Here is a 17,835-nt window from a genome sequence, read left to right as displayed (position 1 = left end):
ATCTTTTTGCAAGATTTCCACATCCTGCGGAGAAGTTATTGCCCTGCTTAGCTTAGTATTGTCTGCAAATACAGAGATTGAACTGTTTATCCCATCCTCCAGGTCATTTATGAACAAATTAAATAGGATTGGTCCCAGCACAGAACCCTGGGGGACCCCAGTACCCACCCCTGACCATTCCGAGTACTCCCCATTTATCACCACCCTCTGAACTCGCCCTTGTAGCCAGTTTTCAATCCATGTACTCACCCTATGGTCCATGCCAACAGTCTACCTGCTGCCTGGGAGTTCTGGAACAATGCCCTCCATCAGATTTGTGTCTGTCTACATGTGACGTGGATGCCTGAGTGGATTTGTTCCCTTTGCCATATACATATCCTTACAAGTACCCGGGTTACCTGGATTAGCGTCCATGCTACACAGATACCATCTCGGATCCCCACGTTTACAAGCCTGATTGGCTCAGTGGGTGTACACCCATCTGAGTCCAGTCGTTCCGGTAAGCCCCCAATTTGAGTGGTGGTGGATCTCCTATCAACACTTTCATAAGTTTTTTCACTTTCTGGTGATACACACCTCTCAGGACTTTCACCCTTTAGGGACTAATTGGTTACAAGTGTGTTACAAACATTTCTTGTACAACGGACTCAATGCTTATGATTTAGAAAGTTCACTATATAACTTTATACACTTATGTATTTCACGCACCGTTTATACCATTTATTGTGAGATATGAATATTGGTATTGATTATGTTTTTAGTGGTTAGCGCTGCACTTTTCTTTATATGCGTCCCCGGACGTTCCCCCAGAGCCCAGTCCTCTACGTGCCGCCGGGGCACGAAGTGGGCGCTCTCTGTGACTGTTTTGTCCTTCGGAAAAGGGCCAATCACTAAACAGATTTGCCCTTTCCTCGCCTGCTGTCTCTGTGTGAGGAAAGGAGAGCTGATAACTATCAAGGCTGTCAGTACATTGTTTACACTGATTACCGGTGCAGCCCCATCAGTGCCCATTAGTGCAGATCAGTGCAACTTTGCAGTGCCCATCAGTGCGTCCTCATCAATGCCCATCAGTGAAGGACAAAAATTACATATTTGCAAAATTTTATAACAGAAACACATTTTTTCGTCCACAATTTCTGTCTTTTTTTTTCGTTTGTTTGACAAAAATAAACCCCCCAGTGGTGATTAAATACTTCCAAAAGAAAAATCTATTTGTGTGAAATAAATGATAAAAATGTCCTATGTGTACAGTGTTTACATGACCGAGTCATTGTCATTCAAAGTGTGACAGCGCTGAAAGCTGAGAATTGACCCGGGCAGGAAGGGGGGGGGGGGGGGGGGAGTGGCCAATTCACGTAGAGTGAATGTAAATGCAGATTCCCTGGACGAACGGCTATGTATTTTAAAAAATGTTTTAAACCCAGATCCCTAAGTTATCAATCTTCATCTGTAGTTTTAGATTGTAAGCTCTCAGGATCAGGGCCCTCCTCGCCCTCCCTGTCTTGAATGGTATTGTCATTGTACTGTCCCCCTCTGCACACACTGGCACTATATATATATATATATATATATATATATATGGTAATTACTGTATTATAATGACATTAATAATCCCATATCATATTATATAATAATAATAATAATATAATAACATGAATAATCCTATATCATATAATATAATAATAATAATCAGCAGATCTTACATGACGATGAGAACGCGGCACACACATTAGATGGAGAGAAAACAACAGCAGAACCAATTGCAGATTTCACAGCAGAACCAGAGGAGGATGAGGAGGAGGATGAGGAGGAGGATGAGGAGGAGGAGAAGGACGATGTTGGATCTGTGGACGAATCCGAGCAACAAATTCCAGAACTACAGAAACTTCAGGAGGAATTGGAGCTCATCAGGAAGGATTATAACATTTCACAAGGTACAGTAAAGCAACATTTAAAATATTTTAAAATATATATTATTATAATATAGAATTAGGCCATTTTTTTTCCTTTTTTTTAATATAAAAAAACGGCGATCAAGTGTCGCGCACAATAAACCTGATGAACCACCACTGCGCTATGGTATTAATTACACTGTGATACCTGTAGCTGCCAACTTAAAAAAATATAATGTAAAAACGTATTCTAAATAAATAAAATAGTGGCGCTATAAACACCATAAAAATCAAATAATGGTGAATAAAGTACTTATAAATTATAACCAGTGATGCAAAAGACAATAATAATTGAAAGTACTATAGCTGTACCAAACAGCCATATACTAAGTGACCGTGGTAAGTGCTATATCTCTACCAAAACAACTCAATGATGTGTGAATCTTTGAATAAATAAAAAATACAAAATATATAAACATTTCTCTTAGTGACAAAATATTTTTTGTTATACATACAGAAAGTTCTTGTTTACACTGGTGTTGGGTCGCTCTTTAGAGGGCATTTGACTGGTGGTGGGGAGGCGTTCTATTACCTCCTAAACTCCACATTAACACGCAGAGATCACATGCATTGCGGTTGCGGGGGGGCCCCATTCAGTTGAATGAGACAGCAGGGCGGCCATTGGATATGTACCCTCCCTTCGCTACCTTTGTAGCTTAAGGGGGGGGGGGGTGGTTGGGGGCAGTAAAAATTTATTTTTACAGCCCCCTGAACCACAAGTGTAAACAAGGTTTGAGGCTCCATTCACACCACGCATGCGTGCGTTTCCCGTGCATTCCTGTGCATTGTGTATAGGGAAGCCCATTCATTTCAATGGGAAAAACGGGCAAAAAAAGTCCCCGACCACTTTTACAAAAATCGCGCTGCACCGAACTCCGCACCGCGCATGCTGGCAGATGTGTGGGCGGCGCCATTAGGAATGTTTCGACATCTGTGTCTCATTATGGAGATTTCCCTTCACTTCCTGTCTTGTAGACTAAACAGGAAGTGAGAGGATATCTCTTCCCTCTGTCCCCATTAGAAGATTTGCCTTCAGTTATACTTATGTAGGTGGAGCCTACGGGGTCATTGGAGGTCACTGCATTCTTGTAAGTCCTATATACCTATATACTCCAACAATGAGATCTCCATGCCCCCCCCCCCCCTCCTGCCTCTGGTCACCTGGGGGGTTCATGTCACACCCAGACAGAGCAGTGACCGCACACAGGAGCAATATGCCATCTCCTTTATCTCCGCAGGTGTCATTTCCTCTCTGCAGAGGACGGTCTTCTCCCACCAATCCAAACTCAGAAAATCCGAGTCTGAAAAAGAAGATTTACAGAGAGAGCTGATAGAGAGAGGAGTGCAGCTGAAGGCCATGTCCAACAAGGTACAGACCGGGCGGCGGCGTGATCTCTTCTGTCATGTGACCTCACCGGGTACTATGGAGTCCGTTTTCTTATCTAAATGCCGTTCTGATCTGCCAACATATTTCGGGCACTGGGAGCTGCATGGGGAGGAGTTAAGGTGGCGCTCGGGGAGGACCCTCCCATTTTGAGTGTTGCTGAATCACTATCCAAAATCTATTTTTTTTTACCCTGTTTCCGACAAACCGAGCAGGATCTGGGAAAGGTAGGGGTTTTAGGGTGGGGGAGTCATAAAGTGGAGATGCACTTAGAGTTAGGGTTTAAGTTCATAGGTCAAAGGTCAGTTGGGGTTAGGGTCTTGGGTTTGGGTTGGGGTTAGGTTTAGGGTTGGAGTTAGGGTTTAGGGTTAGGGGTTAGGGTTTAGGGTTGGGGTTAGGGTTAGTGTTGGGGTTAGGGTTTAGGGTTGGGGTTAGGGTTAGTGTTGGGGATAGGGGTTAGGGTTGGGTTTAGGTTTAGGGTTAGGGTTGGGTTTAGGGTTAGGGTTGGGGTTAGGGTTGGGTTTAGGGTTAGGGTTGGGTTTAGGGTTTAGGGGTTAGGGATGGGGTTAGGGTTAGGTTTAGGGTTTAGGGTTAGGGTTAGGGGTAGGGTTAGTGTTTTCCCTTGAAGAACAAGGTTAGGACTCAGGGATTGGAATAGGAAACTGCACCAAAGGTCAAAGGTCAGAAGGCGTGTCCCCAGAGGTCAAGGGTAAAGAGGCGCGGCTGACCCACCCAAGTGTTTCGCCTACCCCAACTAAGTCGGGGAATGAACAAAAAAAATAGAAGTAGAAACTCGTAGGACACGTGGGCTGCTCACACCAGATAGGTCCGATGTCTGCGTGCAAGTGATGGTGCTGCATCTAGGGGCCCACCGGATGCCCACCATTTAGTCTGAACACAAAAGTCGGCACTCATCCACTGACTGTAAAATCTTAGGGTTAAATAACTATAATGAAAACACCAAGGCATAGACAGTGTTGACGCGTTTCAGCTAGGTGCAGCCTTAGTCATAACAAAAACTAAGGCTGTACCAAGCTGAATCACGTCAACACTGTCTATACCATGGTGTGCTCATTACAGTTACATAAGATTTTACAGTCTGTGGATGAGTGCCGACATTTTCATTGAGACTTTTTGCTGATTTGTTATATACTGAGCAGGATGAAGGTGGGGGATGGGTGTCACAAAACTTGCTGAGCGGGAATCACACATCATTGGGCGGGCACACGACACACGTCCATATTTTATTCATCTTTGTTATTATTAATGTGAATATTGATTTGCTTTTTTTTAGTTTTCCAGCATGCGTGAAGAAAGGAAACACGAAGAGATAATGGCGGCGATGGAGAAGGAGAACTATTACCAGAGAGAGGTGACAACCCGATAATTATGTGACCCGCCCTAAAGCCCAAGAAATCTTTTTTTATGCCTATTTGAGTTTCACTGATAATGACAGCCAATCAGATAAATCCCTACGGTTCTCAACGCCGCCCACCTATTGCTGGCATTACAATGGGAATCTGATCCTCCCTGTTGGAATTTTTCATTTGCGGCGGACTCACACCACAATTGATAACGTGTGTTGCTGCGCTTTGACCTACATTTTAAACTTTAGGGTCTATTTATAAAAAAAAATAAGAAAACGTCTCAAAATTTACACACCCGTCACAAATGATCCCCATTATTTGCCCAATATATTTATTTCCTATGATCCGCGGCTCCCTCTAGTGGCCATAATTCTGTATTTTTTTTTATTAAGGTTTTTCAATACGGCATTATGGCCACTAGGTGGAGCTGACGAACACAGGAAATAAACGAATTGGGCAAATAAGTGGGACTTATCGTGGCGGGTGTGTAAATGTCTCACAAGTAGTCTCCATTATTTATGTTTATTTCTTGTGTTCGTTAGCTCCCTCTAGTGGCCATAATTCTATATTTTTCTGATTGAGGTATTTCAAGCATTATGGCCACTAGATGGAGCTGACGAACGCAGGAAATAAACGAATTGGGCAAATAAGTGGGACTTATCGTGGCTGGTGTCTCATCATTTACACACCCGCCACAAGTAGTACCCATAATTGCCCCAAATTGTTTATTTTCTATGATCTTCAGCTCCATCTAGTGGCCATAATTTGGTATTTTTCTGATAGAGGTATTTCAAGTGTTATGGACACTAGATGGAGCTGGAAATAAACAAATAAGGGCAAATAATGGGTTACGAATAGCCCCCATAATTTGACCAATATGTTTATTTCTTATGACCCTTAGCTCCATCTAGTGGCCATAATTCATTTTTTTTCTGCTTGAGGTATTTCAGTACTGCATTGTGGCCACTAGATGGAGCTGCCGACCACAAGAAATAAACAAATTGGGCAAATAAAGGGGAACTTCTTGTGGCCCGTGCGTAAATGTCTCATCCTTCACACACCCGCCATGAGTAATCCTCATAATTTGCCCAATTAGTTTATTCCCTATGATTCTCGTCCCCCTCTAGTGTCCATAATGCTTGAAATACCTCACTCAGAAAAGTACCAAATTATGGCCACTAGATGGCGCTGATGAACGTAGGAAATAAACGTATTGGGGAAATTATGAGGACTATTTGTGGCGGGTGTGTAAATGATGAGACATTTACACACGCACCACGAGCAGTCCCCATCGATTGCCCAATTTGTTTATTTCTTGTGGTCAGCAGCTCCATCTAGTGGCCATAATGCAGTATTGAAATACCTCAATCAAAAAAAAAAAAATTATGGCCACTAGATGGAGCTAAGGATCGTCGGAAATAAACATATTGGGTAAATTACAGGGATTATTCATGGCGGGTGTGTAAATGATGAGACATTGTTCTTTGTTTTTTTTATAAATAGACGCCAAAGTATAGATTTACTAAAACAAATAAACAAGTGGTGGCGTTTATCACTACGGTCTACAATGCCGTACAATATAAGTACATAGATGAATGCACAATGGTCCCGACTCCTGAAGAAAAGGAGGTAGCACAGTAGACATATGCAATTCGTTTTTTTTTTTTCCGAATTCCTTTTTTTAACGAATTTCGACAAATTCGTTAATTTGGAAATATCTGAATTAACGAAAACCCGTTTAACAAACTTTTCCGAAAATTTGTAAATTCAAATATTAGAAAATTCGTAAATTCGAAAATATTCTTAAATTCAAAAGAAATCGTGAATTGGAAAAAAATAGTAAGTTCGTAAATTCGAAATTCAAAAATCCGAAAATCCAAAATAATAACTAACTAATAATAACAACTATTACTAACGATTAAATTATAGGTATTGGAAGTTCCTTTCAAATTTGGCTTTTAGCGGAACGTAATTAATACGAATTTATCCGAAATAACGAATGCCGCATCTAAATCAATGGAATGGAATGAATTAATAATAATAATAAACTTTTATTATTATTATTGTTATTTACTGTACTATTATTATTTTGTTCCGTTCCATTCGTTTAGATGCGGCATTTGTTATTTCGGATCATTTGTAACTTCGGATAGATTCGTATTCGTTACGTTCACTAACAGTCAAATTTGAAAGGAAATCCCAATACCTATAATTTAATAGTTAGTATAAATTAAGTTATTATTAGTTATTTTTTCAGATTTTCGAATGCTCAGGGTTTCGAATTTACGAATTTTTTCACATTTATGAATTTACGATTTGCGATCATAACGAATGACCCAAAAAACGAAAAAAAAAAAAATGATTGAAACGAAAATAAAAACGAACACATTTTTCGGCAGTGCACATGTCTATAGCACAGGGTTGGGCTCATCAATCTTTTGCTATTTATTTATTATCCAATCACAGGCTGAGGGGGTGGGGCTTGACCAATCTGCATCGCTTTACCTGCAGTAGAGAAAAGTGAGGTCAGATTCTGGCTGTGGGTGATTGTAGTAGAAAACGGTCTGCAGCGTCTCTTCCAGCGAGGGAGTACCTTCCATTGGGGAAAGCGGCCGCTGCGTTTCAGGTCACCGATGCGGCGATGCGTTTAGAGGGCATTGCTTACCGCTGGCAGGCCGGGCTCAGTATTGGGGGGCGCCATGTACATGGGGGGGGGGGATCAGTCCGCAGCAGTCCATTGGTTTTATACATATCACTGTCCTCTCCAGCTGGTGTCTGAGCTGAAATCGGAGGTGAGCCGGAGGAACGATCTGATTGGTGAGCTGAAGAGCGACGTTCAGAGGCTGCAGAGGGAGGTCCTGGAGATCCAGACCCAAGTGAGGAAAAACGAAGGAGAGAAGAACCAAATAGAGAGCAAAGCCGGGGAGCTGGCAACCTCCGAGCAACACGTCAGGGTGACCCTGGAGGCATTGCAGTCCAGGGTGAGTTTTAGGGTCGGTGTCCCCACTACAGGAGACAAAATATTCGGAGAATTGTATACCATATAATCACAATGTTCAGTAAATTTGTTACTTTTCTTATTTTCTTAAAGAGGTTCTTAATGCAGAAAATGCCCTTTGGGTGCAGCCCCCTCCCCCCCGCCCCACCTACACTTACCAGAGCCCCATCTCGATCCAGCGATTTACATGAGAGCAGGGGGTTCTCCCAGGTCTCTCGCTCCTCATTGGCTAACACAGCAGCGGGAGCCATTGGTTGTTGCGTGTTTACCTGTGAGACTGTGTAGAGGTGAGAAGTCCACTCAGGTCTCAGATTACACTCAGCTCACCGCTCTATTGTTTGCAGTGTGTGATGTCATATCCCCACCCCCTTGCCTTCTGGAGCTCAGAAATGCTGCGAAATTCTGCACTTTGAACAGATGTAGAGAGAAGACTGCAGAAAAACAGGTACAACTTATGTAGAAGGATTTGTTTCACCTCTGAGTATCACCTGAGGCCGGTCACTGCACTGGGGATATGGAGAGGATTACACCCACTTTAATATATATTTTTTTACATTTACATGCAAACTGTCTAGCAAATGTGACAGTGATGGGGGTTGGGATAAACTATAACACTGCTGAGGGGGAGGGGGAGGGCACTTCAGCTTTTGCAGCAACTTTTTTTTAACACATTTAGGGAAATTATTGGTTTGAGGTCAGTTTTGATTGATCTTTTTAAACTTTCATATATTTCTAAACAGATTTATGTATATTTACAAATAAACATTGACTGGATGACAAAGGACTCCCAGAGCACCAGAGGTCATCCCCTCCATGCACCCCTCTGAAAGTAGTTTCACTTTGTTAGGAGGGCTCAACTGACTTTAAGCTAAGCTCTGTCCAACACCCTCCCCCCTCCTCAGTCCACTAACAGTACCCTGACCCAGAGGCGTAACTAGAACGTTCAGGGCATCAGTGCAAGAAACCATAAAGGGCCCCCCTAACCCCCCAGATGGGCCCCCTCCCCCCCCCCACAGTGGTGGAATACCAGAACCCGGTTGCAAGTGCGACCTTTGTGACCCTGGTAGCTACTCCACTGGTGTCAGTTTTTTATTTTTGGTATTTTATTATTATTTTTTACAATTTTTATTTATTTATTACAATTTTTTTTTTTTTTACAATTTTCTGGGAGCCCCTTTGGTATATCGGTGGGGTGGGGGGTGGGGGTCTAAACAGACCTCTGATGTTTCACCTTGGAGACAGTGAAAGGAGATTGAGGACACAGCCCTCCATCTTCATCTCTGCGGCCTCAGCTGCACAGCTGCACAGAGTGAATGGACAGGAAGAGCGCCCTGTACAGTGGCTTCCTGTTCATTAACAAACTGAAGTATAGTAGACAGTTTACTATGCCTCCGTTATGAATGAACAGAGTCAGAGATCGTTACAGATCAATGAATTTATTCATTAAGACAAAGAAGGGAAATGTGTCCTTTCCCCACTCTCCGTCCTGACAGACCCCCCCCCCAGGGCGAGGAGCACAGGAGGCCAATCACAGCAGGAGGTGGATAGGATGAGTGGAGGGGCAGCATGTAGTGTTACTAAGGGGAGAGGTTCCTCTATATGCCACCCCTCCTATCCAGGTGTACAGGGGGCCCCCCGGAGCATGGGGTCGGGTGGAAGTTGTGACCCCTGTACATATACCCCTGCCCTGACCATAGATACAATCTCTCATTGGACAAGGTGGGGGCAGGGGGTGGGGAAAGCTCTAATTTCAGTGCTGTATATAAAGATATATTTTGTACCCAACAAAGGTGATGGTGATGGGAAGCACTTTGTGGGGTTTGACCTCCAGCCGGACTTTTAGGAGTTTAAAACAGATGACAGATTCACTTTAAACTTCAAAGATCAGCGACTTCTGTAGGTCACATTTAAAGGGGACCTCCCCATGTAGGAAATCCTGGAAGTGGTGTTGAGTGATGTCCGGTAATGAAGCCTTGTATGTCGGGTCGGCCACAGATAGTAGAAGTGAAGAAGAAGTACCAGAGACGTCTCTTATTGGATAAATCTCTGGGAATTCTCATCTGTCTTTGGCGTCTCGTCATTATTGGTTGGTGACTCCCCTGACCCGGTACCGGAATGTGACCAGTAAAGTCAGAACTCCGGACCTGCATACCTTGTTCTGGGTCTGTGGATGAAGCCATAGGATGTGGATGATGGGCAGACATGGCTAAGATGATGGCAGCAGAACCCATATACCTTAACCAACAGGTTCCCTTTAATAACTTATCATGTATATATAATCTGATACAATGTGACTTTCCTGGTGAGTTTTGTACTTTTTTGCTCAGATACAGAGATCTCTATAGAACAAGACCGCCTGCAGGGGCAATGTAGACCACAAGGTGGTGCTATAAACACACAGAAAATCTGTCAGGACTAAACTATGGAGGCTGCACTTCAAATGTGCTGGTGTCTTGCCGAGAAAGTTCCCCCAGTGGATAAGTTCCCCCTTGTACTGCGCAGGCACTGTGCTTGCGCAGTACGAATGACTAGGAGCCGCCGAAAATAGCCGAAGCTGAAAAACTTCAATCAGCTGTACACGGCGCCTGCGCCGAGTCCAGGTTCAAGCCCCACCATCCAAGTGGACCTAGAGGGAGAATAAAAAAGTGCAGAGCGAAGCGAGGCCGTGCCCGAAGCGTGGCGAGCGAAGCGAGCCCGCGAGGGGCCCTCTTACAGGCGCCGTGTACAGCTGATTTCTATCCTATTTGGCTTCGGCTATTTCCGCCGGATCCTACTGCGCAAGCGCTGCGCCTGCGCAGTAGAGGGGGGTCCTTATCCATCGAGGAGAACTTTCTCGGCAGAACACCGGATCCTGGCTTGTCATCATAATCCTGGCCTGTCATCCTGATCCTGGTTTGTCACCCTGATCCTGGACTGTCATCATAATCCTGGACTGTCATCCTGATCCTGGCCTGTCACCCTGATCCTGGACTGTCATCCTGATCCTGGCCTGTCATCCTGATCCTGGTTTGTCACCCTGATCCTGGACTGTCATCATAATCCTGGCCTGTCATCCTGATCCTGAGCTGTCATCCTGATCCTGGACTGTCATCCTGATCCTGGCCTGTCATCCTGATCCTGGACTGTCATCCTGATCCTGGCCTGTCATCCTGATCCTGGACTGTCACCCTGATCCTGGACTGTCATCCTGATCCTGGACTGTCACCCTGATCCTGGACTGTCATCATAATCCTGGACTGTCATCCTGATCCTGGTTTGTCACCCTGATCCTGGACTGTCATCATAATCCTGGCCTGTCATCCTGATCCTGAGCTGTCATCCTGATCCTGGACTGTCATCCTGATCCTGGCCTGTCATCCTGATCCTGGACTGTCATCCTGATCCTGGCCTGTCATCCTGATCCTGGTTTGTCACCCTGATCCTGGACTGTCATCCTGATCCTGGGCTGACTTCACTACCTAATAAATGACTGACCAGGAACAAGCATTAAGCGTAGGACCTGAAGTGACACTGAACAATATTCTCCAAAAATAATCCATACACATCCCTTACTGAATGTCCTGTGATCTATTCCTCATGAAATTGTTTCTTACTGTGTTTTCTCCCTCCTTGTAAAATCCTCTGTGAATTCCCAAAGTCCACCCCCCCCCCCTCCCCCCACTTCTGTTTGTTTGGAGCAAGCAGTGCATGTTCATTACAGTTGTGCTCTGCTCTATTTACACTACAAATCTCATCATCCCATAACCCCATCGTCCCATAATCCCATCCTCCCATAGCCCATTGTTCCATAATCCCACCCTCCCATCCTCCCATAAGCCATTCTCCCATAATCCTATTGTCCATAGTCCTTATTACCATGAGAACGATGAATAGACATTATAAAGTGGACACATTGGATGATGATTGGTAATTTGTTTCCTTCTTATTACAGTTTGAGAGATTCCGCAGCAAAATCATACAAGCCGCCTACACAGCTCCGGGGTTCAGGGGTCCGCAGGTGGAGGTCCCCGATAATGAAATCCTGGAAACCATGCAGGTGAGTACATATACATACTGTATAATAACCCTACAGCTGATCACCTTCCACTGTCCTGATAAAAGCTCACAGATGATTGGTCAATCCACAGTGTGTACTACTGACCCCCCCGACACCTCATGTGTATATATGTGGGACATAAAGAAAATCCAGAATTTATACCGGAGGGATGATGTAACCACATGTTCAAGTTCTATTATCTATAACAGTGTTTCTCAACTCCAGTCCTCAAGGCGCCCCAATAGATCATGTTTTCAGGATTTCCCTCAGATGAAACGGCTGTGGTAATTACTAAGGCAGTGAAACTGATCAAATCACCTGTGCAAAATAATGGGAAGCCTGAAAACATGACCTGTTGGGGCGCCTTGAGGACTGGAGTTGAGAAACGCTGATCTATAACATCATTTCTTTTCATTTGTCCGGAATATTTAAAATTGTAGCACTGCAAATATGAAAAAACATTGTCATGTGTTCTTATTAAAAAAAAAAAAAAAAAAAAAAAAGCTGAACTCCGCTAAATGGAATTTAAAAAATAAACTTGCTAGCTCAGCCATAGTAATAGAATATTAAACAATTTATTTTTTGCTATACTCCATCAATCTGAAATTGTCCCCTGCAGTACTCCTTTTCTGCCACAAGATGTCCTCAGTGTCACCAGTGAAATAAAACCCAAATGTCAGACTTCAGCTTTCAATGTATTTCTTCTCTGGATTTCTCTTCATATCATCAGCCTCCTCCAATCCTCTGCACAGCAGTATTCACATCAGTCATTCCCAACTCCAGTCCTCAAGTACCCCCAACAGGTCATGTTTTCAGGATTTCCCTCGGATGAAACGGCCGTGGTATTTACTGAGGCAGTGAAACTGATCAAATCACCTGTGCAAAATAATGGCGAGTCTGAAAACATGACCTGTTGAGGCGCCTTGAGGACTGGAGTTGAGAAACACTGATTTAGACTAATAAAAGAGGACAGAACTTCGAGCCAATCAGAGATTATTTGGCAGTGCTGTCAGTCTAACAATGTAAACATGCTTACAGGAGGGATCAGTGGGCTCCTCCCACTCTCTTATTGTCCATCCACAGGCTGAGGAAGGTGCTGGACTGGGCTGGATTTCCTAACTGAAGTACAGTCAGCCAGAAGGTCCAGGACCTGGCTGTGCTGTCTGTCTGGGTGGGCAGAACTACAAAATCATTTGGCAGGAAATAACAAGTTCATATGATTTGTATTTATCTGCTGGAGTTCAGCTTACATTACATTTCCCCTCTTTTGTATTGAATTCTATTGTAACTGTATTGTCTCCCTATATGTTGTAACTTGCTGTGCAAGCTGTTGGTGCCACATAATAACAATAATTATAATATAAACCAATAATAATAGCATCCTTATGAAAATAATATAATATACTGTAAATCCATAACAAAATATTAATATGATTATAAATAAAAGTATTATTCATAATAATATAAACTAATCATAATTAATAATAACAATAATATAACTTGATAATGATGATAATAATAATATAAATCCTGTTTATCATTATTATGAATAATAATAATAATAATAATAATAATAATAATAATAATAATAATATAATATTAATATAAATCTTGAATAATGATAATAAAAATAATAATACTATTATAAATCCTGAATCAATAATAATAATAATAATAATAATAATACTTCACTTTGCGGCATCTTTGTGGTCCGGGTCTTGCTGGTTGTTTCGGGTGATATCGGTTCCGGAGACATCTATAGACACATCACCTGCTGATATTTCCCGGATCTGATTATCACTGCCGGTCATTCATAGTGAGCACAGTTCAGCTCACAGAAATCTCGTGAAGGACGTTTTTCCCGGATTATTTCCCTCTCTATTATTATTATTATTATTATACAGTATTTATATAGCGCCAACAGTTTACGTAGCGCTTTACAACTTGAGGGTAGACAGTACAAATACAATACAATTTGATACAGTAGGAATCAGAGGGCCCTGCTCCTTAGAGCTTACAATCTAAGAGGGAAGGTCAAGAGATACAAGAGGTAATAACTATGGGTGATGTGCTGATTGAGAAGATAAATGTACAGTTGTTAGGTGGGGGCCAGATAGGCTTCTCTGAAGAGATGAGTTTTCAGGGATCGTCTGAAAGTGGATAAAGTAGGAGAAAATCGGACGGATTGGGGTAGAGCATTCCAGAGGATGGGAGAGGCTCTGGAGAAGTCCTGAAGGCGAGCATGGGATGAGGTGACAAGGGAGTTTGAGAGCAGGAGGTCTTGGGAGGAGCGAAGAGAACGATTAGGTTGGTATTTTGTGACTAGGTTAGAGATGTAGCTAGGGGCCAGGTTGTGGATGGCTTTGTAAGTTATAGTTAGTATCTTGAATTTAATTCGGTGACTGAGTGGCAGCCAATGGAGGGATTGGCAGAGGGGTGTAGCAGACGCTGAGCGGTTTGTGTGGTGGATGAGCCTGGCCGCAGCGTTCATGATGGACTGAAGTGGGGAGGAGCCTATTTAGAGGTAAACCAATGAGGAGGGAGTTGCAGTAGTCAAGGCGGGAGATGACCAGGGAGTGGATTAGAAGCTTTGTGGTGTCAATGGTTAGGAAGGGGCGTATCTTGGAGATGTTGCGAAGACAGAGGCGGCAAGCTTTGGATAGTGATAGAATGTGGGGTCGAAAGGTTAGTTCAGAGTCCAGGATTACACCTAGGACCTTGGCGTGGGGAGATGGGTTGATAGTTGAGCCGTTGATCTTGACAGGGAGATCAGGGGAAGTGGCACCTGAGGGAGGAAATATCATGAGCTCGGTTTTGGATAGGTTGAGTTTGAGAAAGTGATGTGACATCCAGGCTGATATGTCTGCTAATAAGTTGGTAATGCGTGAGGAGACAGATGGAGAGAGCTGGGGGGTGGAGAGATAGATTTGGGTGTCATCAGCGTAGAGATGATATTTAAAGCCGTGGGAGGCAATCAACTGACCCAAGGAGGTGGTGTAGATTGAGAAAAGGAGAGGTCCGAGAACAGAACCTTGGGGGACCCCGACGGAAAAAGGAAGAGGAGAGGAGGAAGTAGAGTTGTAAGTGACACTGAAGGAGCGGTGGGATAGGTAGGATGAGAACCAGCGAAGAGTGCAGTCACGGAGACCAAAGGAGTGGAGTTTTTCGAGGAGGAGTGGGTGGTCCACTGTGTCAAAGGCAGCAGAGAGATCCAGGAGAAGTAGTACAGAATAGTGTCCATTGGCTTTAGCCATTAGTAGGTCATTTGAGAGTTTAAGGAGAGCAGTTTCCGTGGAGTGTTGAGGGCGAAAACCGGACTGAAGGGGATCAAGAAGTTTATTCATGGTCAGATGGTCACTTAATCGGTTGTAGACCAGTCTTTCAAGAAGTTTGGAGGAGAAGGAGAGTAAGGAGATGGGACGTAAGTTGTTGAGATTGGTGGGATCCAGTGAGGGCTTTTTTAGTATGGGGGTGACTAGTGCATGTTTTAGAGAGTTTGGGAAGATGCCACAAGAGAGGGAGAGGTTGAAAATGTGAGTTAGAGAGCGTAGAATCGAGTCAGAGGGTGAGCGTAGCATTTGCGAGGGAACAGGATCCAGGGGGCAAGTGGTTAGATGAGTGCTAGATAAAAGTTTAGCAACCTCAGTAATAGTAGCAGGGTTGAATGAGGGAAGTAATGATTGTATCTGTGGACATGGGGTGTTGCATGGGGGAGGTTTTTGCGCATTGGCGATCTCCTCATGAATTGTATCAATCTTAGTTTTGAAGTGATTGGCAATCTCCTGGGCGGTGATTGAGTTGGTGGGTGGAGGCAGTGGAGGACAGAGTAGAGTATTGAAGGTAGAGAAGAGTTGACGTGGACTGGATGAGAAGGTGTTGATGAGTGTGATAAAGTAGGTCTGCTTGGCAGTGTGAAGGCAGGAATAGTATTTTAGGAGGGCGGATTTATATTGTGTGAAGTCTTCCTGGGTCTTAGTCTTATGCCACAGGCGCTCAAGAGCGCGGCTACGTTTTCTGAGACTTCTGGTGTCATCTGTTTGCCAGGGTTGTAGCAGTCGGGGCCTAATTCTACGTGTAGTGAGGGGGGCCAGCTTGCCTAGGAAGGAAGACAGTGAGCTGTTGTAAATGAAAGTAGCTAGGTTGGGGCAGGACAGGGGGGAGATTTTGTCATAGAGGTGATCAGTAGCAGAGTAGAGAAGAGAAGGGTTGAGGTGGCGAAGGTTTCTGCGTGTAACTGTTGGGCGGTTGGAGGGAGAAGAGGTGGAAGACAAGGAGAGAGCAAAACTAATGAGGTGGTGATCAGAGAGTGGGAGAGGATTGTTGGAAAGGTTGCACGGAGTGCACAGATAGGAGAAGACAAGGTCAAGGGTGTTGCCGTTGGAGTGGGTAGGAGCCTGTATCCATTGCTTCAGGTCAAGCGATGAGGTTAGACTGAGAAGTTTAGAAGTAATAGTAGTGTTAGTGTTGACAGGGATGTTGAAGTCCCCAAGAATAATTGTGGGGATTTCAGAAGAGAGAAAGTAGGGTAGCCAGGCAGAGAAGTCATCAAGAAAGGCTGATACCGGTCCAGGGGGCCGGTAGATGACAGCAATTCTTAGAGAAATGGGAGAGAATAGACAAATGCAATGTGCCTCAAAAGAGGAGAGTGTCAGAGAGGGAGGTGGGTGAAGAACCTGATAGGTGCTGCATGGGGCTAGAAGGATTCCCACTCCACCTCCCTTCCGTCCACTTGGTCTGGGGGAGTGAGTCCAAAGAAGGCCCCCATGGGAGAGGGAAGCAGGAGAAATAGTATCCGATTCATGAAGCCAGGTTTCAGTAATGGCAAGTAGGTTAAAGGAATTTGTGATGAAGAGGTCGTTAAGGGCGGTGAGTTTGTTGCAGACAGAACGTGCATTCCACAGCGCACAGGAAAAGGGGGGGCTGGTTTTGGAAAGAGGAATATGGACCAAGTTCTGTGGGTTGCGGCTCCTGCCAGAGGGTGTAGGGGGATGGGAGCGATGGGCAAAGACAGATGATGGTGGCCCAGGGTTTGGGGATATGTCACCAGAGATTAGGAGAAGCAGGAGGGTGAGGGAGGTAATGTGGGACTGTGATTTATGTGAAGGGGCATGTCTCAGAGTATTGAAGGTTTTATCAGTGTATGGATGTAGAATGAGCGAGAGTTGGTAAGAGCAGTAGTAGGGGGAAGACAGAAGGGGGTGATATGTATAAGCAGGCGGGTGGAGAGGGGGGGTGAAGGTAAGAGAGTTTGAGGAGAGAGGACAGGAGTGTCAGGAGCAGTGGTAGAGAGTGCATGTTACAGAGTGGAAGGAGAGCTTAATAGAGAGACGGGTCACCTGCAGTCTGTTAGCTGCTTTCCAGTGCAGATTGCTGTATTCGTTTGCTTCGTGCAATCACTGAAGTGCAGAGAATGAAGTGCATATCACTTGTAGAAAGAATCACTTAGAGATAGAAGCCTTAACGATAGAAGCCCCAGCAATGTGCTACCCCCTTAAGGATGGATAAGGATATAAATCTTGAATAATGATAATAAAAATAATAATACTATTATAAATCCTGAATCAATAATAATAATAATAATAATAATAATAATACTTCACTTTGCGGCATCTTTGTGGTCCGGGTCTTGCTGGTTGTTTCGGGTGATATCGGTTCCGGAGACATCTATAGACACATCACCTGCTGATATTTCCCGGATCTGATTATCACTGCCGGTCATTCATAGTGAGCACAGTTCAGCTCACAGAAATCTCGTGAAGGACGTTTTTCCCGGATTATTTCCCTCTATATATATATATATAATATTTAGATGGTGCTCTTTGAATACTTTTTGGAACATATGGGGCTCATTATGTAATACACACATTACTAGAAAGGAGCCCATCCCCCATTATACAACCAACAATAGCCGACATTCCGCACATACTGGTATTCCATTGTATGTAATGTAGATATAAATAATCTTTGAATATACAATTCATGTTTCGGTGTGCGGGGGAGGGGGAGGGGGAGGGGGGCCCAGGGAAGAATTGGGGGGTCACCTCTTAGTAGAAGCTTAGACTCGGATTCCGGGGATCAGATGACGGGTGATTGTTCTA

General features: G+C 44.0%; 1 protein-coding gene across 5 annotated transcripts in view; it reads left to right on the top strand.

Moving 5' to 3' along the window:
- The window catches only part of CCDC27 (coiled-coil domain containing 27), a 74,085-nt gene that overhangs the window by 43,315 nt on the left and 12,935 nt on the right, over positions 1-17,835 (top strand). For 4 of the 5 annotated variants that reach the window (XM_073603704.1, XM_073603706.1, XM_073603708.1 and 1 more), the window contains exons 7-11: positions 1,694-1,934; positions 3,191-3,321; positions 4,631-4,708; positions 7,472-7,684; positions 11,633-11,737. In XM_073603704.1, the coding sequence (XP_073459805.1) occupies positions 1,694-1,934; positions 3,191-3,321; positions 4,631-4,708; positions 7,472-7,684; positions 11,633-11,737 (768 nt within the window). The remainder of the gene's footprint in view (positions 1-1,693; positions 1,935-3,190; positions 3,322-4,630; positions 4,709-7,471; positions 7,685-11,632; positions 11,738-17,835) is intronic. The other variant, XM_073603705.1, reaches the window with a different exon arrangement.

This window comes from Aquarana catesbeiana, linkage group LG10, assembly GCF_042186555.1.
Source record: "Aquarana catesbeiana isolate 2022-GZ linkage group LG10, ASM4218655v1, whole genome shotgun sequence".
Taxonomy (NCBI): Eukaryota; Metazoa; Chordata; class Amphibia; order Anura; family Ranidae; genus Aquarana; species Aquarana catesbeiana.
This window is presented reverse-complemented; position numbering and strand designations above follow the sequence as displayed.